This window comes from Lampetra planeri, chromosome 16 (assembly GCF_965212315.1).
Source record: "Lampetra planeri chromosome 16, kcLamPlan1.2.h2, whole genome shotgun sequence".
Classification (NCBI taxonomy): Eukaryota; Metazoa; Chordata; class Hyperoartia; order Petromyzontiformes; family Petromyzontidae; genus Lampetra; species Lampetra planeri.
In genome coordinates this window covers 14,228,367-14,251,915 of record NC_136122.1, presented here as the reverse complement: position 1 = coordinate 14,251,915, position 23,549 = coordinate 14,228,367, and the positions used below count along the sequence as shown (strand labels likewise).

The window sequence follows — 23,549 nt, the reverse complement described above, 5'->3', positions numbered from 1 at the left end:
CCTAAAAAATAACAGAGCACAGACCTCAGACAACTACAGCAAATGCTGTCACTTCCCATATGCTGTCCTGCTCATAAGCACCAATATACAAGCTCACCAAACAAGTTGTCTGAAAACAATTCACCATCACCTAAAGTCAACTACCGCAGATACTCTGTCCTGAGTTCCTAAAGAACATGAGATTATATGGACAATGGCTTGCAAAGCTCTTCAACGTCATACACAGGTCAGGCAAACCCCCGATGGCATGGAAGCAACGCAGAGTCATTGCCATTCTAAACCCAGAAATACTCACCCACACAGCTATAGGCCAATATCGTTCTTGTGCTCCACCTCCAAGCTGACTTTTACCCATTATCGACTCCCAACTGTCTCGAAAACCAGCCATATTCAAACTGGCCATAGCTGCTGTAAAAAAATGTTGCCTTCACCACCCTTATATGAGCTAGTTCCAGCATCAACAGAAAACCAGCACAACAATGATTGACTGCTCTGCCGCTTATCACACAGTTTGGCATCATGACCTGCTGTTAAAGTGGGACAAAATCATCAGATCCCATTCTACTGTGCACCGAATCAACACGATCATCCCCAGCAACCATACTTTCAGAGTACATCTCATTGGTAAACACAGCCGCAAGTGAATTATAAATGGTTTCACGCAAGGTTCGATAGTAGCACCATCATTATTAACATGTGACCTGCCACACACTTCTTCACACAAATATATATGCAGACCACATAGTCCTTGCTTGCACAGGACACAAACCTCGAGAATATTGCCAATACTTGAACAGAATCGGAATCTGTATTTATCCTCGAGAAATCCAGTAGGGGCAGTTCAAAAAGTTACAACAATAATACAAAAAACGATAGAGGTGCAAATTATAGGAATAGCTGATCAAATCTTATTGGAAGCATATTTCCATCACCACAGACTCCAACAATATTCCACTTTCCACCTCAACAATCATACAGCAAATACTACCCTTGATGTGCAAATAAGCCTTTTGAAAATAACCCCTCTGAAAATAACCCTGAGCGCTATTCCAATTTATATAGCGGTTATCATGGATATACGCCTGATCTTCAAGTCCCACAAAAAACACATCTCTATAAACATTCAAGAATCATCCTGCTCCAGAAACTTGACGTCAGTGGCAGAGTACTGCGCTCCAGCCGGATTCGGGAGCTCGTACACAAAACTGCTAGATGCACAATTAAATATCGTTATGCGCATCATAACCCAAACACCTAAACTGACACCAATCCCTTGGCTCCCAGTTCTGGCAAACATCCCGCACCTACGATTACCACAGCTGGTTACATACGGTGCGAAATAAGTTCAATATACATACATACATTCTGCCACCGCATATCCGCAGAGGTAGGTTACACATTTTCTTGCCAAAGACAACCTAAGCATCAACCAAGACCCAAAAATGTACCTCGCTACCACTCAAGTTCCGATCCCCCTTCTGAGATCATGCTGTTACTATCCTAGAATCTCACCTATTTCTGGAATAATGCTGGTGAACAGAGTGGAAAGTGGCTGTCCAGAATAAACACCTCATTTGAGACCCAAACATTACACCTCAGGGCCGTGACATTCCTCAGTCACCTGTGTACCATCAATTGCATCAACAGATCAATTTACACATCTCCTTGACAGTGTGATTGTGGCCATGCAACTACCATTATGGACAATATAGTAAACCCTTGTAGTCTGCACACAAACACTTTCCTGAACCCCTCGTGGCCAATGGACTTCAATATTGGTATTTAGCTCCTGAACATATTCGCAAGAAAAAATTATAGGACGAAAAAAGCATCTTGTTTGCTGAAACATTTCATCCAGGAGTGGATAGACCATGATGATGAAACAAGCATCTAATTTGCATATAATTTGCGCATACGTTGTACATCATATACAAATCATTTACATATACACTATGCTGTGAATTACATTTGCATATAATTTCCATATCATTTGCAGATTTTGGTTAAACTGTTCATCCAGCAGTGGATAAGACCATGCTCAATGTGGTGACGAACCGAAACATTTTATTTGCTCTTGACTTAAAGCTTTCATGACTGCAGGAATTCATATTCTGTGGGTCTTTTGGTAAAGTCACGTAGATAGGTGAAAAATTAATATATTTCTTTATTTCATTAATTTTGAACCTATCTACGTGACTTTACCGAAAGACCCAAAGAATATTTGATTTGCTAGTTGCCGAGTTGTTGCCCGCGCCCCTTCCCCTGGTCCTCTCCATCGCGGAGGCCGAGGTCAGGCACAAACTCCTCTCCTTCCGCCCCAAGCCCCACCCGCTCTATGCCAAGCCCCACCCGCTCTATGCCAAGCCCCACCTCTTCCGGCCCAAGCCCCACCCCTTGTGGTCCAGACGCTGCCCCTTTTACTGTGGGTATAAATGTGCAAAGTTAGTACGTTCATAGTATGTGTAATGGTAGTAGTTATTGTATAGTAATAGTTGTTCATCGTCAGTTCGTGTCCATCATACCAACTGCTACCCCTATCCCCTCCCTTTGATGCTGCTAGTCCTGCATAATGCACGGGCATAAGTAGTACTAATCACATACCTGCATTTCCCATAAATATGCCCATAAATATGCTAAATTCCTATTGATATGCAAATTCTTTTGTCAAGGCGCCCTTCCCTCCCCCCCTTCCAACCCAGCTTAAATATACGCTCCAAGCATGGTGCTGTTTCATTCAGACTGTCTCCCCGACAGACCTGGTCTTCACCTGATGACGGCTGCTTGCGTTGTGGCCGAAACGTCGTGAGAATTATTTTATTATGTTTTATTTTATTATTTTTATTGTTTCCATTCTACGTGACTTTACCGAAAGAACCAAGAAGATAATTAGTGGTTATCAACATTTTAATGCGCAGTTTTTACTCACTCACTAAATGAAAACGACTTATAGGCGCTAGCAACCACAGCAGCCAGGTGGTGAGCCAGAGATATTTACACTTTTCCAAGCTCTGTTATTCTCAATATATGAAGGTGTTATCAGCTGATTAATGAGTACAGTATTGTACATAAGGGAGGTAACGGGCGCAACCAGGTAAAACTCACTGAACAGGTAAAGTCCATCTTTTTGCTGTACTGTACTGCATTATCCTGGCAAGCCTCGACTCCTCCAGGAAAGACTCACAGTTGTGTGATTATTATTTGGTTCTTTCGGTAAAGTCACGTAGATAGAAAAGAAAAAAAGAAAAGTAAAATAAAAATTAAAAAACAAAAACAACATCCTGATGACGATCGCTTGTGTTGTGATCGAAACGTCGTGAGTTTATTTTTATTTTGTACTATTTTTATTTTCTATCTACGTACACTTTACCAAAAAAACAAAGAATTCCTGCAGTCACGCAAGTTTTAAGTCAAAGTTGTGTGATTCACCTCCACCCGGCGAGTGTTACTGAACGTATTAGTATAGTGTTACTGATTAGTCGTGTGCTTACAGCTGTTGTTGTTGCTGTCCGGATAATTGGGCACGTGACCACGACTGCTGTCCCCCCCGTAGAGGGGGCGAGCGGGATGACCACCACCCTGGTGAAGGAGAAATAGGGAGTACGGCACAGTAGTTGAGAAAAGGGGAGGGGTCGTGTGGGTTTGGGAGGGGGTGTGGCGGGAGAAGAGGGGTAAAGGAGGATTGTTGGTTTGTGGTTGTTGCGGTGGTATTGTGATTCTAGTATTCTTGGGTCTTTCGGTAAAGTCACGTAGATAGGTTCAAAGAAAATAACAAAAATAACAAAAAACTACGACGTTTCGATCGCAACACAAGCAATCGTCATCAGGATAAAAAAGAGCGGGAAAGCTGCTGAGGCAGGCTGTTTTAAAGGTTTAAAATGGGTGTAGCCCAAGGGTCATAAACGAAGTGATCGGGGCTAGTGATGTTAAAGTGAGAAATTTGCATGTAAATGTAAGATCGGAGAGCTACCTCCACAACGACGAAGGTGCGGAGGTGGCCATTGTATTGTGAGAGATTAAACGACATATCTCGGACCGTGTTCGTAAACATAAGGCAGATCTGAAACAAAGTAGGACCAATACTTCGGCCATGGCTGATCATTGTTTTAATGCGGTGGGCTCACACGAAATAGATTTCTCTAAGACGAAGGTACTTTGGAAGCCCACTGGCTAACAACAAAGATTAGTTCATGAAGCCATCCATATACATAGACACAATTTCGACCGAGAAGATGGGTACAAACTTAGCAATCATTGGAAGGACGTTATTAACCAGTTTAAGTCATAACTGGCTGTGATGTTTCAATCCTACTTTCCGATGTTAGTAGTTATTTTCGACTCTCTGGTTTTACATTAACAGGTTAAATGTCTCACGTTAATACAGCCACCGTCGCTCGTGTCCTCGATGTGGTGGTGGCTTTGCGATCTTACATTGATATGCTAATCTCTAATAATACAATGGCCACCTCCGCGCCTTCGTCGTCATGGAGGTAGCTCTCCGATCTTACATTTACGTGCAAATTTCTCACTTTAACATCACTAGCCCCGCCCACTTCGTTTATGAACCTTCTACACCCATTTCAAACCTTTAAAACAGCCTACCTCCGCAGCTTTCCCGCTCTTTTTTCTCCTGATGACGATTGCCTGTGTTGTGATCGAAACGTCAAAGTTTTTTGTTATTTTCTTTGAACTTGTCTACGGGACTTTACCAAAAGACCCAAGAATATGAATTCCTGCAGTCACGAAAGCTTTAAGTTGTGATTCTAGTGTTTCATGTTATTTTGTTTACCTGCCAGAATCCGCCCTCTGACGTCGCAAGGAAAGTGGGCGGGGTAATCTCCCTTGTTGGCCCCACCCCCACCGCGGACCCTGAGCCAATCACGGAGCCAGAAACCAGTCCAAGCCCAGTCCCCGCCGCATGACTGTAGAAGTGGCTCACGAGGCGGGGCAGGAACTGCTGTTGGTCCCCGTGACATCCCCCCCCGTAGTAGGTCCCACCCTCGGCGAAAAGGTCACGACCCCCATGAACCGGTGCATTATGGGAAAGCGAAGCCATTGGAAAATCTGGTGGGAAGGGTGGTAGTGATGTCACGGGGGACCTGTTATATCGGCCGATGTGGTTTCGTATACAAATACATTTCTGGAGCACAAGCCAAAGGACTAAAACGCCCATCGGCCAGTATGTACCACTTAAAGAGTGTAGTAACACTTTTCTTACATTGAGCAAAGTTATGACAGACAATGGGAGTAAATTACAAAGTGCCTAAAGTGCCAATGGCCAATAAACACGCGGTATAAACACCACACTGAAATTTACATCACTTGTCTTTTTGTTCCCCTCGCACTGCTCCACTTTGATGATGGTGATGTCTATGGTTATTTTCCCTCAAATTATTACAAAAACCTTTCTCAATTCAATATTGCTGTTGGGTACACAACGGTCGTCTCAGTAGGTGCATTATGTCCATGTCAGGCTCAGAATGGCCCTTTTATTGTGCTCATAATTGCTGTCACTGGGTCCATAATGGCTATGTGATTTGGGTGCAATGTGGTCGTGTCAGTGGAACTATAATGGGCGTATTGATATGTTCATAATGGACGTGTGTCAGGTTCATAATGACGAGTTATTGGGTTCATCAAGGCCGTGTCGCTGGGATTGTGATGACATCACTACGGTGCCATCACGACGAACCTGACTGGGTGGCGGCCGCCATGTTGTGGCCAAGCGCACCGGGTGAGGCCTGCCTCGCCTGGACCCGAAGGCCCAGTTCCTCCTCTTGAGCCTGTTGTCTCCTGAGAGCCACCTATAGAAATATATACAGTATATTGCAGTCACAGCAGTTCATTTATTAGAAATAATTTGGAAGTCCATAGATATAAATGCATTTATATATATGAAAATGTATGTTTAATATAATATATACATTCATAGATACATAGTGATACATTATTAAGACATCATCTTAATAAAGATACTGTACATGGATATCAATTGATTCACATAGATACTGTACACATCTCAACACATTCTTCAATAACTCGCTCTTAAAGGGCAAAATATATGAAATATGTAATAGGTGATGTGTTTGGACAATGGATCTGCTTAGCACAGTATCACCAGATTATCGAGATATTGTACATCCATCAGGGTACAACATTGATAATAGGCATTGATATATATTCAGAGCGATAACAAATGATGAATAGAGATTCATATAAATGATGAATACAAATCCAGAGGTAGGGATTAACAATTAATTGCGATTGCGAGAGATAACAAATATTTGAGATACAGGATGATAGAGATAAGAAATTATTAAATAGATACCTACAATTATTCGCAAATATAAATAAATAAACTAATAGAAATTCAGAGATAATTAATTAATATATACAAATATTCATGGCTGAAATTTATAGAAATACATTACATTATTAACAAAGATCATTTTATAGAATTCGAAATTATTAAGAAAATGATATAGATCCGTAGAGATAGTGATATACATAGAGATGTTTAGAGATACATATAAGTGAACGGATAACCATATGTGGACGAACAGATTCATAGAGATAGATATATATTCAAATAGATCTTATTTTATATATTTATAGAGCGTCTTCACTCGTTGCATTCATAGAGATTCATACACATGTATGTACTATGTTGAACTTCTTTCGTGCCGTACGTGACTAATTGGAGGTGCGGGCAAAGGCATCGGGAGGTGCGGGGGAATGATAGATGCATTTAAATAAGTGATCAATAGAGATTCATAGACATATTTCGATTTAAAGCTTTCGTGACTGCAGGGATTCATCTTCTTGGTTCTTTCGGTAAAGTCACGTAGAAGGGAAGTAATAAAATAATAAAAATTATGTTTTATTTTTATTATTTTATTACTTCCCTTCTACGTGACTTTACCGAAAGAACCAAGAAGATTCATAGACATAATTATACAAATAGATTCATGGAGGTGAACAGAGATAAGACGTAATATTTTTTCTTTTGGTCTTTCGGTAAAGTCACATAGATAGGTACAAATTAATAAAAAATAATAAATATAAAATAAAATAAAAACTACGACGTTTCAATCACAACACAAGCGATCGTCATCAGGAGGAAAGAGGGGGGAAGCTCTAGCCCCGCCAAGTTCGTTTATGACCCGAGGACTACACCCTATAAAGCAGTCTGCATTCAGCAGCTTTCCCCCTCTTTCCTCCTGATGACGATCGCGTGTGTTGTGATCGAAACGTACCTTTTTTATACTCTTTGGTTTTTTCGGTAAAGTCACGTAGGTAGAAAAATTTAATAATAAATCACGACGTTTCGATCGCAACACAATCATCATCAGGCAGAAAGACACGGCAGCAGAACTGTTGCAACCAGAGGCTATATATGGGTTTGAGGTGGGTGTCACCCAAGGGCAAGTAGGCGGGGTCTGAGATGGAAAAGAGTCCCATCGCCGTGCACACGCACAACAGCTGCGCCAAAGGAGGATTGGCATGCTAATGCAAACGAGCACAATGGGGAAATGAGCCCTGTAGTCGCACACCAGCACCGTCGTCAAGCAAGCACAGCAGTCACGTCAAAGGAGGATTGGCATGCTAATGCAAACGAGCACAATGGGAAAATGAGCTTCGTCGTAGACATACAGCCTATTGAACAGCGAGAGCTGCCGTTACATCGAGGCAAAAGGGGGGCAGCTGTGGCGATGTTAGTGAAGATAGCATGTCTGTGTCAGAGGACCGGGCATAACGCCACCTCGTGGGCAACACAAGCTGAGGCGTTGGCTGCTGCACAGTGAGAGGCCAGCGTATCAACAATCTAGCCGTCCCGGCTAAGCAAGGAATATCAAATAATATGGAGCACCAGAAATGGTCAACATGCGAACAACAACAACAAGGGGACGGAAAACAGGGACCCGACACGCAATCAAGCAGACATGAGTTCCTCAGGAGAAACGCAACGTCTTGGAGCGTGTCCGTGTAGCCGGGCCATCCGCCTGAGCTGGAATCGACGCGGAGGCTCCTGCAGCCGGCAGCAGCGGGTCAGGAGGGGGCGGCACGGCCGGGTCCAATGCAGGTGGGCATGGCAGAACAGGGTCGTCCGCCGGTCCTGACGCCTCACTCATGGGCGCTCTGGGCGGTAAAGACAGCAACTTAGGAGGATCACCTTGCACAGGGGCCGCAGGTCGGTTGGACACGTCAGGCACTGGGAGACCGATTGCTGGAGATGATGATGACCCAACCGGAGCAACAAATGGTTTCAACCGCGACGGGTGAACAAACCAACGATGGCAGTCGTGACAGATACGAACACACTGCGGATGAAAAACTTCCACAATTTTACAGGGCCCTGCCATGGTTTGTGGAGATTGGGCGAGGTGCCAATGGGCACTTCTGGGCAGTGAAGCCAAGCCTTATCACCAACAGACCATGGCATGTCACCCTTGGAACTCCGAGCACAACGTTCATTGCGTGCCTGGGTCCTGGAGGTATTAAATTTGGCGGCTTCCTGTGCCTCAGAAACCCGTTGAAGGGACTCCTGGACATGCTCAGGAAGATTTGTTTTTAGCGGCATGACTGGGGAGCCCAATTGGACATCCACCGGCAGCACATTCTCCCTTCCGTACATGAGGAAAAACGCCGAGTACCCCGTGGATGCGTGTGGCACCATCCGGTACGCAGAGAGGACGCTAGGTATCTGCAAATCTCAGTCGATCTGCCTTTTATTGACAGTTTGGCATAGCATGGCAGAGAGGGTACGATTCAGTCGCTCAACCATACCGTCCGTCTGAGGATGGTAGGGAGACGTACTAATTTCCCTGGTCCCCAAGGCATCGCAACGTCGTGCAACAACTTGGAAGAAAAGTTTCTACCCTGCTCGGTGAGTAACTTTTCCGGTGCCCCTTTATCCATCACGTATCCATTCACGAAAGTGTCCACAATGGGCAAGCCAATTGATCTGGCAGGGGCCAAGCCACAGGCCAACGAGAAAAATATTCGATGCCCACGAGGAGAAATTTGTTCCCGCGAGGTGTAACAGGAAACGGACCTAACACATCGAGGGCAACCAACTCATTGATGCGCGTGACCGATATGGATTGCAAGGGGGGAATGTAATGTTGCCCGAGCGACTTCCTCCTGGCGCAATCGGGGCACGATCGGAGTGCACAAGTGACGTCTGACGTCATACCAGGCCAAAAATAATCCCTCTGCAGGGTGAGCAACGTTTTCTGGACACCAAGATGGAAAAGGTGTTCACTATGCAACGTATGAATCAACCCCGCACGGAGAGACTCCGGCACAATCAGCCGAAGCCGGCCAGACATCTCGTCCTGCCACATCAACAAGCTCTCGTGGATTCAAATCACCCGCGGTCGGCACGGGCCGTTGCCGCAAGGAAGTCAAGGAGTCGTCCGATAACTACTCGCATAACCATACCGAAGTGTGGAAGGCACAATACGCAGTCGGCAGGCGAAATCCCCGTTTCGTCTGGGAGTGTCTCAACTGCGGACATGACAGATCGACGAGACACGTCGTGAGAAGTACAGCGGTTCGTACCGGAGCTGCAAGCACAGCGAGGCGTGTGACAACCGCGACAACGCGTCAGCATTGGCGTGACGGGCACCTTACCGGTAAGTGACATCGAATGTGAATTTTTGCAAGCCCTCAAGCCAGCGTGCCAACTGGCCGCCTGGCTGCTCAATCTTTAATGAATACTGGAGAGCTGCATGGTCAGTACGGATAACGAATCTCCTTCCATATAAGTAGGGCCTAAACAGTCGGACAAAATGAACGATCGCCAGCAACTCTCGTCGTGTAACACAGCGGGTTTCTGCCGGCGAGAGCACCCGACTACCGTAGGCGATAACGCGTTCGACGCCTCCCTTCATCTGCGACAGGACTGCGTCGGTGTCAAATATGAATGGTGATGAAAAATCAGAATAGTCGAGAGTAGGCGCGTCAGACTAATCACCCCCCTCCCTCTCTCTGCCTCCGCCCCCCCTCTGTCTATTTAAGGCCACCCCACAGAGACGATCACCCCTCTCTGTCACCTGTGTTGCTCTCGCTATGTATGTATCTTGTGATATCTGTCTGCTAATATGTCTGTCTATAGTTTTCTGGTTAGATATTATGTCGCTATTTCATTATACCTGATGATGATTGCTTGTGTTGCAATCGAAACGTCGTATTCTATTATTTAATTTAATTTATTATTTTATCTTTAGACGTGACTTAACCGAAAGAACCAAATAATAATTCAACCCCATCGGTAAACAATTCAATTGAAAAAGGCCCTGCGGTTTTCAGAACGCGGTTTTCTGCCTTGAAGACTCGTCAAGGGGCAGTTGCCAAAACCCGGACAATAAATCAAGAGTCGAGAAAAACCGCGCTCTGGACAAAGCATTATTTCTAATAAATGAGCAGAGCGTACCCTCTGCCACGGAGACCTGATTCAACCTCCAAAAATCAACACAAAAACGGAGGTTCCCATCCTTCTTCCTCACCAACACAATCGGAGTGCCCCACGGGCTAGTAGAAGGCACAATTATGTCAGCGGCCAACATCTCGCCAACAGCACGCTGCACACTCTCTTTCTCGGATGGGCTCATGCGATGTGGGTTTTGGCGAATGGGGCTAGCGTCAGCCGTATCGATGTGATGAGACAACAAAGACGTTCAACCCAAATTTGAAATCGTCTTTTCTGAAAACATCGGAAAATTCTGACAACAACCCGCGCAATTCGCTACGCTGAGCCGGAGGCAGTGACGCGTTCTCCTTACACAACTCAGTAATCCATCGATCGTCCGAAGGACACGTTTTCCCAACCACACATACATTTCGACCCGACGTGCGCTCCTCGCGATCGGTGAAAGCGGTAGTGGCATGAGCAAAAACAGTACCGGCGGGCACAACAACATCGCCAGGTCCCCCATTCAAAACCTGTAGAAATGGAGCCTGACCCGTGCAGAGGATGGTCTGAGGACAGGCCAGCGTCAAACCCTGCATAGCAGTATTCGAAGGTGTCAACAAGACACCATTACCCGCGCTCTCACCACAGATTTCCTTGCAATAATGGAGCGGAATCAAGATTTGAGAACCCGCCGGAACAGTGGTGGCATCCACCAGCGCCTGAACCGATACGGCCGATGCCGACCGAGGGAGCGGCGACGACAAAAAACACACCCTGCGACCTGAAGGCAGCTCAAGGCAGCCTTGGTCCACGAGAATCTTCAGCGGCATTCGTGACAGAAAATCCATGCCCAACAAACACGGCACGGCCAAAGTGCGTGAAATCAACACAGGACCGGACGCCTGGACATCGCCAATGGCGATACGTGCGTCAACCTGGCCAATGATATCCATACTACCCCAGTTAGCAGTGACACACACATCGTACACCGGACGGACTCGCGACACGGGGATGGACAACAATTGAAAAATTACATCTGAAATTATCGTGGCCGATGCTCCTGTATCAACCAAAACGCGAACATCGACGCCCTGAATAGTGACCAGAACTGTCGAGGATCCCGCCGACACGGCAACAACCCTCCGTGACAATTTTTTACATTGAGTCTGTGAGGTCGGCCACCACTTCGCGACGGTATCTGAGCAAGGAACATCACACGAACCGCCCTGATGTGATGGACCCGTCCGAACGACATGAGATGGATGAGGTGGCAAACGTGCCCGGGTGCCCGACATGTGCCAACTCGCCTGTGTGGAGGGAAGTAAAGACAATCGGTCAGCTGCAGGAGACGCGGTCGGCGGTTCGGACGGTGACGGTGGACGAGCTCGGCACTCCCTGGAGTAGTGGCCCACGCGGCCACATCTGAAGCATGTGATGGGAGGCCGCTGGTGCAGCAGATTGTCGTCCCGCCGTGGTCGGTAGATGCCGACCATCCCTCCGTCGCTGGTTCCATGGGAGAACCGCCGCTGCGACGTCCCTTGCCGACGGAACCTCCTCGGGGATCCCCACCACCTTGGATGGACTCTAGCCGATCGGTTGGCCATCACGAGCCAGATCCCCGGCCCACGCGGCCATCTGTGCCCATCTCTTCAAATTCTCGTGTGCGTTCAGCCAGCGCGCGGCTCACAGAGATGTTTGCAATTCGTGGCCGCACGTGGGAAGGACGACTCCCATGTCCCTCGCCAGCGCCAACATGCGTTCCATCACCAGCGCGTCCAAGATCTCTTGTTTCACGTCAGGGTAGGCATCGACTGCCAATGCCATCAAGGCGCTTCTGTAGGCGAGGGGCGACTCGGAGCTCCCACGCCTACGGTGCTGAAATTTTCGTGTTCAGTCATCTGGCGGTTTGTAGACTTCCGCCATCTCAGCAAAAGCTTCTTTGAGCGTCTTCTTCTTCTCCGAGGCGATGGAACGAAAAATGGCCAACGCATCGTCATCCAGCCTGGTGGGCAAGGCAATCAACGCCTCCTCCTCCGACCAGCGGACCGACTTGTAGGCAGCCTCGAAGCGCCACCTGAAAGCACTCCAGTCACCCCCAATGGCCACGAACTCTCGAACTTGGGGCAGGCGTCGAACCCGATGGGCGCTCTCCTTCGCAGCGGGTGTCGTGATGTTCGGCGACCCGCCGCGCGGTAGCGTCGAAATGGCAGCCACCCCACCGCTCACCTCTGCGATGTCCAAAATGGCGGTCGGGAGACGCGTGGTCGCCGGGGACTGCGAAATGGTGGCCGTCTCCACCCTGCCTGGAATGGCGACCGTTTCAGCCAAGGGAGCACCCTCCGAGGCGCCGTCGCCGGCCCTCTGCTCGTCCGCTCCCGGACGGTCCACCACCGGAACTCCTCCAGCAGCAATCGGCGTGACGAGAGCGACAAGGTGGAAAAGCGCTGTTGTCAAAGCGCTCAGCTGTGTCTCCACCCTCCGCCACGGGTCGTCGGGGTGAAGCTGATGTGGAAGCTCCGCTGCGCCGTCTGCCGCAGGTGCGACATCCGCACCCGCCGTGGGCTCCATAACCGGGACCACGGGACCGGGGGTCGGCAGGAGCTGCGTCACCGCGTCGTCGGAGGAGGACACCGGAGGTGGATTCTTCTTTTTCTGGTGCTTGGATATCGTGTCTTCCATAGAGCGCTGCCAGAAAAAGTCCACTATCTGACACCACTGTAATAAGTGGCTCCGACACGGCAGAACTTCATTTATTTATTAAAGGTTCTTCACAGCCACGACTCCTCTCGTCACGTGGATGCCGTCGTTTCTTTCTTGGCGTGACTGCGCTGCCCCGCGCCACGTGGCGCTCACCCCGCTCTCCACCGCACCGCTCGCTGGTGGCGTGCTGGGCAGCAGATGAGCGGCTGGTGGAGATGGCAGGGCAGCAGCGACAGGGAGCTCCTCTTCGATCTTCAACCACCGACCTCGAACCTTCCGCTACTCCCCGCTTATATTCCCTTTTCCGAGGCTAAGCCCCGCCTCTGGCCACACCCCTCTAGGAACCTTCGAGAACGTTCCAGAGGCTTCCATGTCAGCTCCGCCCATTAACCTTTCCCCCAGATAGAACCCCACTACTGCTAAGGCCTGGACTGTCTGACATTATATAAAGCGTAACCCCCCAATCATGCAGGAGATAGCGTCCGCTTATTACACATGTACATAAATATACCATAATCAACATCCATATATGTACATGGAGATATAGTTCAGATACATTTTGATCTTTAGAAAGATGTATTTAGATAACAGTATTTAGATAATTTTGTTGTTGCGATCAACTTCCACTTTGTGTATCTTTCACTTGTGGCCAGGTCCCTTCTTAAAATAAGCAAATCTGGCCTTCACCTGGTAAGATAAAAAAACAGTTTAATTTGCATATTTTAGATGACTTTTTTACCTTTCCTATACAGTGGAACCCCAGAGATCGAACTTTATTCGTTCCAGAAGGTTATTCGAACACCGATTTGTTCGAACACGGAATTAATTTTCCCCATAAGAATGAATGTAAATGACATGAATTGGTTCCAGACACAAGAAATCTCTCATTATAAAGCATTTTTACACGAAGTTTACAGTAATTACATGCATAAAATCATACAAAAAAATAAGAAACACAATAAATAAATGAATAAATATCTGGAATAAATGAAATAAATAAACATTGAACTTCACTTTATCTGTAGTAAGGAGAGTTGATGGCTTGAGTGGAAGGTGGTGAGGAGGAAGAAGTGGTGGTGTTATTGTTTGGAAGGGGAGTCCCCTTGGGCAAGCGTCATGCACGCTGGCCATACGCGTCTCAACCGTACGGGTTCTTTCAAGTCGCGATTGCCCGTTCGACCTCTGAATTTCGTTCGGTTTCCGGGGCAAAAAATGGTCAGAAATATCGTTCGAACACCGATTTGTTCGAGTTCTGGTGCGTTCGATCTCCGAGGTTCTACTGTACATTGCACTCCTATCGTTGTTTTGTAATGTTTGTTGTTGGAACGTTCTGACCCGTCCCTACCGGATATTTGTGAAAAAGAGCTTTATAGCTCATCGGATTCCTCCAGGAAATATTTTGATTCTGTTTAGAGCTTATGTATCGATAGTATATTATTAATAGAGAAACAACTCATAGAAACTCTTCACTTCTACTCGGACACATTCATAGAGCTATACAGAAACGCACAGATATTCATAGATACATTCATGAAGATTCATATACACACACATATACAGTCGTAAAGATCCACAGAAAGACTGATAGAGACGCATATAATCACCTGTGCAGCCATGATTCTCTGTCTGGCTGCGATGAGGGTGCACTTCTGGCAAGAGCAATCTCTCCACATGCAGAAGCGCTTGTGTCCCTAATAAAATAAACAATAACACCAACAATAATACTAATAGTAGCAACATGATAATCAGCAACATCACCAATAGGAGCAACGTAATCACTAATCGTAGCAACATCAGCAATATAAATATCGCAATCATACAAAAACACTAGCTGATAACAGAGACATATCTACTGCATCATTAGTAGTGTAGAGGATGTCTCACCCATCCTCACACACTCGGACCACACAAACAACACGCATACCTTCTGCACTCAACATCACACATGCCACACACATCAATCACGCATACAGGGGATGCACCAGGGAAGGGTTGGAGGTCAGGGGTCACTCACGTCACGCACACATGGCACGCTCGGGCAGGGAATAGAGATTGGGGTTTGAGCACTGATGTGCACGATACGCAATACAATGGGTTAGTGGTTAATGCTGATTGGATTGGTGCGGAGAGCGGATCGGGAAAGAGAAGACATTCTCAGCACCCAGGACGAGCACTGCTCAGAAACGGACCCGCCAAGTTGGGATTCGTCCACCGGCTCATCGACAGGGTCCGAGGCAGCCATCCGACCGACATGGGCACCTTCGTCCACCAACCTGGTGGGGCAGACTCACCGCCGCAGCAGACTATCATCCAGAGATCAGAGGATGGATCAGGTGCTTGAAGCAGTAACAGCGCTGCTTCGCCGGCTGGGGTCCGATGGGGGACAGCCCGGGGGGACCTCCAGCTGCATCACCACCCCAGCAAGGCGGCGGAAGCCTCATGCAGCCTTCCCAATCCAGAACACCGCAGCAGCCAGCGGCGGACAAACCACAACTGACACCACCCACAGTGCTTCCCACGCAGGAACAGGGAGCAAGCCCTATCTAATCCTCCACGCCCCTGCCGACAGCAGCAACAGGAAACTGGGAGCATGCGGGTCCCAGCAGACGGCCGAGCAAGGGGCAACAGAACAAACCGGGACCAGAAAACCAGGTATGCCCCAAATGGCATGACCCAGGGAATGCGGATGGGGATGCGGCTGCCATTTGGGCATGATTAAGAAATTCGCGTCCAAAACTGGGGATTGGCACGACTTTGTTTGCCGTTTCGAGACAGCGGTCCGGGCACTGAAGTGGACAGGCCCTGGAAGCCGATCCTGGCCGCAAAAAGGGGATCCCCACAGACAGTAGACAATCGAGATGGCGGAGATGTGTGACCCCCATCCGGGGCTCGGAAAAAATTCTGAATTGGTAGTGGGACGCGTCCAAATCGCTCCTAGTCTTTAAGACCGAACTGCTGTTGCTGGAAGAAGCAACATTCACGTAGCTCGACGAGCCGTCCCTGGACTCGCTGGTGGCGGAGCATCTCCTTACCATGGTATGAAAGACAGGGGTGGTACTGCCGTTGGTGGGGGAAGAAGCCCGCATAACACTTTGGGTCGCATGGCATCTTCAGGCCTATGAGGAGATGGCGGGACCCACGTGGATTGTGGCACGTGTCACTGAACATCTCGACGACGACGCGGAACCCCGAGCGATCAAGACGCCAGAGCCACTTCAAGAAGCAGAGCGGCCAGCATGATGCTGGGCACCTCAGGAGGTGGAAGCAACGCTCCCGGGTAGGGGCGAAGTCATCTGCCATCACTGCGGTCACGAGGGCCACATCGCTCGCGGATGCCGCAGCAGGACGGTGGCAGCTGGGATGACCAGCTCGGTTTGACGCTTTCGTGACTGCAAGGATTCATATTCTTAGGTTTTTTCGGTAAAATCACGTAGGTAAAAATTTAAAATTCATAAAAGTAAAATAAAAATAAAATTATAAATAATACATATATATATTTATATTTTTTACTTTTATTAATTTTAATTTTTTACCTACGTACCTTTACCGAAAAAACCTAAGAATATGACCAGCTCAAATCAGCGGGCTTCACCAGCAGCCGCCCAAACTCAGGCGAGTGAGCACACCTCAGACACCTGGACAGAACCATCCACCCCATATTCACCTCTTCACGCATCTCATTTGTTGGAAGGCGTGTCACTAGTTCCCGTAGCCGGTCTGGCCCCGTGGCCAGACACAGTCACTAAGTGGTGTCGTCTCGCGAGAAGGGTAGTGGCGGCCATGGCCGTGACATCAGTGTTGGTAGGTTCGGTCGCAGGGGTTAACATGCGCGTGTTGGTCGACCCGGGTGTCTCAGCCACCATCATATCCCTGCGCATCTTTGACTTTTTGCCAGAGGGACAGCATCATCAGTAGCCAGTTCAGGCGACGTATATAGCCACAAATGGGGAAAGTATGGGGATCGTAGGGCAAGTGGTAGTGCCGGTCCACATTGGGGAGCTGGAGACACGGGGACTGGTACTGGTCTCCAGCATGTTCACGGTTCCCTGTTTGCTGGGTATGGATTTTCTGAGTCGCATACCCCTGTGCCTGACCGAGGAAGGCTGTATAGAAACTCTGTCGGGGGTCGGTTGTATTTTTGTGTCCGGGTGGAGGGGGAAAGCAAGTTTCACGGGTTCAGGGGCTTGTGCGAACCACGGTCTTGATCCCGCTGGGTGCTCAGGTCTTGGTGCCTTTGCGATATCACACCCCGCTCGTCACTTCCCGGTGGAATTCGCCGTTCGTAGTGTCCACGGTGCCGTTGGTGGCTGCTCGCCACTGTTTGGCAGCATCTGACACGCTCGTGCGCAGCAATCAGCCACTTTTTTACAAGTTCTTAACACGGCTGATACCCCCACAATGGTATAGGAAGGGGCGTTTTTTGCACATGTCAGTCCTATGGGTTCATGTTCCGATGCACAGAGTGTTCATAACGTGGATTTGGGAGAACTGTTGGTCGACGTAGAATATGTGTCTTGGAGAGACGACATCCTGGAGCAGACCACTGTTCTGTCAGAGAAGGAGTTGGGGGAGCTTATGACCTTGTTCTACGACTTCGGCGATGTGTTCAGCAAGGGTCCCTACGATGTCATTTGCACTACGCTGATAGAACACCACATTGATATGGGTGATGCGTTACCCATAAGACAGAACGCCGATAGGATTAGTCCTACGGAAAAAAGAGCATGTACAGCGAGCAATGCAGGAGATGTTGGAGGCGGACATTATTTCGCTATCTATGAGTCCGTGGGGGGCATCGGCTGTTCTGGTCAAGAAATTGGACAGCACCCTGCGGTTTTGAGTAGACTTCAGATGCCTGAACAAAGTCACCTTGGCAGATGCTTACCTGCTCCCACACATTGATGACTCATTGGATCCGCTCACAGGGGCTACATTTTTCTCCACCCCTAGACCTTTTGATGGGATTTTGGCAGCTACCACTGGATGAATCTAGACCAAAAACTGCGTGCAAGACGCCCTAAGGTCTTTTTCAATCCAACTGTCTCCCTATGGGTTTGCGGACAGCTCCTGCCATGTTACAACGGTTGATGTTGTTAGTACTTGTGGTGTTAAAGTGGGAGTCCTGCTTCATCTATTTAGACGATGTTATTGTCTTTGGTCGCACATTCAAGGAACACTTGGCCCAATTGCGACATGGATTTTCGAAAATTCACGACGCGAACCTTAAATTTAAACCCTCCAAATGTCATCTGGTTCAGTCCTCCGTTATGTACTTGGGTCACGTCAATGCATCCGTGGTCGCAATGAATCCGGACAGAACGGCGTGCGTAGGTGATTGGCCCACTCCCATGTCCGTGACCGTGGTCCACAGATTTGTGAGGTTCATGTCGTACTACTGCCGCTTTGTCGATAATTTTGCCACCATTGTTAAGCCCTTCAATGCACTCACGGCAAAGGGACAGACGTTCCCTTCGGGCCAGGAGGAGACTGACGTGTTCTTGACGCTGCGCCAGCATCTAACAGAAGCGCCACCCCTAGCATACCTCATTTGTTCGCTTCCCTTTGTGTTAGATATGGATGCTAGCGCCGTGGGGGTCGGGGCTATTCTTTCCGAGGTTCAGGAGGGTAGGGAGGTTGTGATCGCCTATGGGAGTCGTGTCTTGTCACCGGCCAAACAGCGATATTGTGTTACCCGTCGTGAGCTGCTCACCGTTGTCCACTTTGTTCAACAATTTTGCCCCTATCTGTACGGCCGCGCGTTTACTGTTCGGACAGATCATGCGGCGTTAGAGTATTTGCTTCGCATTGACCAACCGGCGGGTCAGATGGCTCGGTAGCTTGAACGACTGCAGGAATATTCATACTGAGTGGTGCACCGCAAAGGGCTGAGACACACTAATGCCGATGCATTGTCCCGGTTTCCGGCTCCCGTTGCATGCGCCTGTGGCGACAGGTCCCGGGCGCTGGAAGCCTGCAGCTGCGTCGGCGCCCGAGGTCGTAGCCCCGATTCCCGTCGGGGACTCGGACCAGGCGGGCTCGTCGTCATCATAGGGCTGACCCTGGGCGAATGCAGCAGGCAGAATCTGCCTTAGTGCCACTGTGGTGGGGAGTTTTTTCGTTATGTTGAATGGCCTGTTGATGCACTGGGACGTGACTGTCGGCCGCAGGGTTTTGGAGTCAGCTATGCGCAGACGTTCATGTCCATTTGGGCAGCCATGAGACGGAAGCAGCGCTACGCCTTCACTATTTGTGGCCGGACATGTCCGCCGATCACCGTCGTTGGGTGTCGGGCTGCTTGGGCTGTACGCGCAGGAAGCCTGTGACTGCCGTGATACGCACCCCCCTGCAGTCGATAAAAGTCTCTGGGGTTAACGAGCTCGTTGCCCTCGATATATTAGGCCCCTTTCCAGCCACTGCTCGGGGTAATAAATACCTACTAGCGGGTATAGAATACTTTACCCACTGGCCCTTCGCATGGAACATTGGTCGATCAGATAGCGGCGTCTATAACCGATGCCTTTGTTAAGGGGTACGTGGCTGACAAGGGGGCTTCTGAGCACCTGTTGACAGACCAGGGGCGCAACTTCTCCTTCAAGCTTTTTCAGGGGGTGTACGACACGTTAGGGGTCAAGAAGGTGCGGATTTCCCCGTACCACCCGCAAACGGATGGTATGGTTGGACGCTTTAACCGCACAATTTTGGGGATGTTGTTATTTGGTGAACGCCCAGCAAATGGACTAGGATTTGCACATCCCCTGGGTGCTGGCAGCATATTGTTCGCTGCCACATGCATCCACGGGATACACACCCTTCTTCTTGGTTCTTTCGGTAAAGTCACGTAAAAGGGAAGTAATAAAATAATAAAAATAAAACATAATAAAATAATTCTCACGACGTTTCGGCCACAACGCAAGCAGCCGTCCTCAGGTGAAAACCAGGTCTGTCGAGGTGACAGCGTCTGAATGAAACAGCACCATGCTTGGAGCATATATTTAAGCTGGGTTGGAAGGGGGGGAAAGGGCGCCTTGACAAAATAATTTGCATATCAAGAGGAATTCAGCATATTTATGGGAAATGCAGGTATGTGATTAGCACTGCTTATGCCTGTGCATTATGCAGGATTAGCAGCATCAAATGGAGGGGATATGGGAAATGCAGTATGTGATTAGTAATAATTATGTCCGTGCATTATGCAGGATTAGCAGCATCAAAGATAGGGGGTAGGGGTAGCATTAATAAAGGGAAGGAGTGTTAATAGTATGTAGCTGCAGTAACTAAAACCACCACGTAAACAACTAAAGTATAAACTACATAGTATCATCAGTATACTAAATATACTCTACAATAAGCTGAATTACTAACAGTAAGTAATACATTACAATTCTATGTCGTAAAAAATATAATATGTTTCCATCTAAACTTTATTCTCTTACATCACACGAGTCCACACCGTACTATATACTGCCATAGACAAACCCAACATTAAATTATATACTGTATTGCTATAAACCACCTTATACATTGTAATATTACACAATGTATTATTCTATCCACCCTAATGTATATCACACTGCTGTATATTCGCTATACAATTACGATACTATATATTACTTTGTACATTGTATTAAGCATATAAATGTTATAACATCTGTGGTGCACGAGCGGTGACAACAAAATAAAGCAGTTCAAGTACACCAGCCGCCCAAGTCTCCTTGCCAGGAGTACTTTAGTACAATAGTAAGAGCAACACCATCAATACCAATAGCATAGACCATCTTCATGTCGTCATCATCAGTAGTAGCAGCAAAAACATGAATATGAATTACAGAATAGAGCAATCCTCATTGCAGACTCAACCCTACACAATAATCAGCCTCATCGTCACCTTGAGTTCCATCACGTAACCGTGGTTTCGGCAGCGCGCGCACTTGGGGGCACGTGACTTCCTCACCCCCGCAGCCCCTCCCCCCTCCCCCGCACGCGAGGGGCGGGGCTCTGTGGGCATCTGTGGGAGGAGCGGAGGATTAAGACTCTGAGTTGTGACGGGTTTCTCGGTCATGGTTTATCTAATGATGTATTGTAGTAGTAGTTTGTAGCAGTAGTTGAAATAATATATTGTTAAGTTATAATCATCTGCATTTTTTGACACTTCATTGTAAATATTCACGTTTTCTTAGGAACGCATCTCTTTGTGCAGAAGGCGATATTCCTGTATTTGCTTATGGCATTGTAAATTGGGTTAGGGCGTCAGTTGTTAATAACATTGTTCAATATTCAAATGCATTGTTTTGGGCGATTTCATGCTGTATGACGGCTTGATATTGCGAGTAAGAGTCTCGTTAATGAAGCACAATTGATTCAGAATCAGAATCTTTACTGGAAGAATCCGATGAGCTATGAAGCTCATTTTCATTCCTGATAGCGACTCGGGGACGATACCAAATATTGCGATACCTGGCCATTCAAGAAAGGCGAACATATGGCTAATGTGGGATAATAGATCAATGGGAGTTATTGCGGCCGTTGCCGTCTCCTGGAGCTGTGGGAGCCCCCAGGCGCCAGAGACGAACGCGACGCAGTCGGCGACGCGAGAATTCGCGGAGACGCGAATATTCAACAACCACCCTGCTGTGATCTTGGATCACGGTCACATCTGCTCGAGTCTGTACGACTCTTCGTGTGTCCAAGAGGCTGTGAATCTGTGGGTCTCTTCGTGTTTGCGCGAGGCTATGGGGTAACTCTGTGAAGTCTGTGTTTATGCGCGTTAATGTGTATACAGGATACAAGGATGTACTCACGTTATTGATGATTGGTTGAAATGGTCGATACATTAACTTCTGGTACCACAAATGAAAACATTAAACTCACAAACGCAACACTAGCTACTCAAAGTGTTAAATTTACTCACGATAACTACATCTTAAACCAAATACAAATACTTGTATAATCAAATATTTTATCTTAAACGTAAGGTCCTTAATTATACTTTAGTTGACAATTATTGTGTTAATAACCGTGATACAGTAGCTTTAGCGTGTGTGTGTAGAGACGACATGGCACTTATGAACCCTCTTTTCCCTTATCTCTCTCCCCGTGACCTAGAGCTGTGTGGGAGGGTTTCTGTGTGAGTGTATGGGCCTCTTTGAGTCTATGGACTTTTGTGAATCTATGGGTTTGTGTCAGTTTGTCTTTGTGTGTGTCCGTGTTCATTCTGAGGCTCCCATAGTGTTCATCACTGGTAATGTAAGTAAAAGTAATGGTGATTTTTGGTGAAGTATGGTTAGTGAAGGCATGTATTAATATCCGTGTCTCTGATTAAATTCTTAAGCACTTTCTGGGTCATGTTGTGTGGGAGAGCTTTAGCCTGGCTCTGTGAGCCTGGGTGATTAACACCGAACCCTATGGGAGCCCTCGTCTGGCTCTTGTGAGCCTATGATTGGTGTGTACCTCAATCCGTCTCTTTCTATCTGGGTCTCTGTGTATCTCTCGTCCTGTTTCTCCCATCTATGTATAATGCGTGTTCAGCAAAGGAAGTTAATTAAATGACTAAACAAGAAATCTCTTCATTGTTAACCCTGACTCCCCTACACACACAAATATAAAGACAAAGATGCCCTGTGTCACCCACATAGGCTGCTAGGACGAGTGCTGTTAGTGATTATCACTTATGAGGGAATGGTGAGACAAGCACCACGCCTGGCCGCCTTGGTCTTCCCAATGCTGATGTTTACATCGCATCTGGTACCCATTTAAGGCTGTCGATCTAGGAGAGGTATCCAGGACTAGTTCAGATATCCACCGATATTGGCAATGAGTGGGAATTGAACACACACTACACACGAGGCAGGCTTATGTGAAGCAAATCACGTACAAAAATAATAAACACTTAAAAACCTAATTACAACGTTTAAATTGTCATATTTTACGTCGCATTGTGAATAAAACAATGACAAATATGACATTTGTCTCCGTCTCTTATTGACTAATAATTCAATTTCCACCTCACTTCCAACATCCGTGGTGATTACCTGAATCTGAACCTGTCCTGGGTCTTCCCTACCTACCAATGAGTGGTGTGGTGAAGTATAGTTGAACTGGGCCTGCATTCCAGAAGTGTATTGTTTATAATGAATGTATATAACAATTAGAGAAATAACTAAAATTGTAGATGACTGCACAGATCTGCAAGAAGGAGAGATGGGACAAATAGAGACATGGCGAGAAAGAAACAAGAGAGACTTGGAGAAAGACATGAAGAGACACGGGGAGTAGGAGGAGACAGGGAGGAGGAATTTCAGTCTTCAGGCCCATAGGCAAGTCGGGGTTTGTTGTGGTTGGCATGTCTTCGGCTGGCTGTACATTTCATCGTCCCCTCAGTGGCCCAAGGGCAGCTGGGGGTTCTCGCCACGCGTGGCAACACTAGTATCAGAACTCG

The 23,549-nt window shown here is 47.6% G+C and overlaps 1 protein-coding gene across 1 annotated transcript; it reads right to left on the bottom strand.

Moving 5' to 3' along the window:
* Positions 1–2,134: 2,134 nt before the first annotated feature.
* Positions 2,135–21,275, bottom strand: LOC144723112 (uncharacterized). The gene is made up of 6 exons (XM_078601706.1): positions 21,000–21,275; positions 14,719–14,805; positions 5,690–5,801; positions 4,787–5,061; positions 3,489–3,576; positions 2,135–2,420 (listed from the first exon to the last, which is right to left on the bottom strand). Exons 1-6 carry the CDS (start codon positions 21,171–21,173, stop codon positions 2,230–2,232), a joined length of 927 nt encoding a protein of 308 aa, XP_078457832.1. The 5' UTR covers positions 21,174–21,275; the 3' UTR covers positions 2,135–2,229.
* Between the last annotated feature and the right edge of the window lie 2,274 nt (positions 21,276–23,549).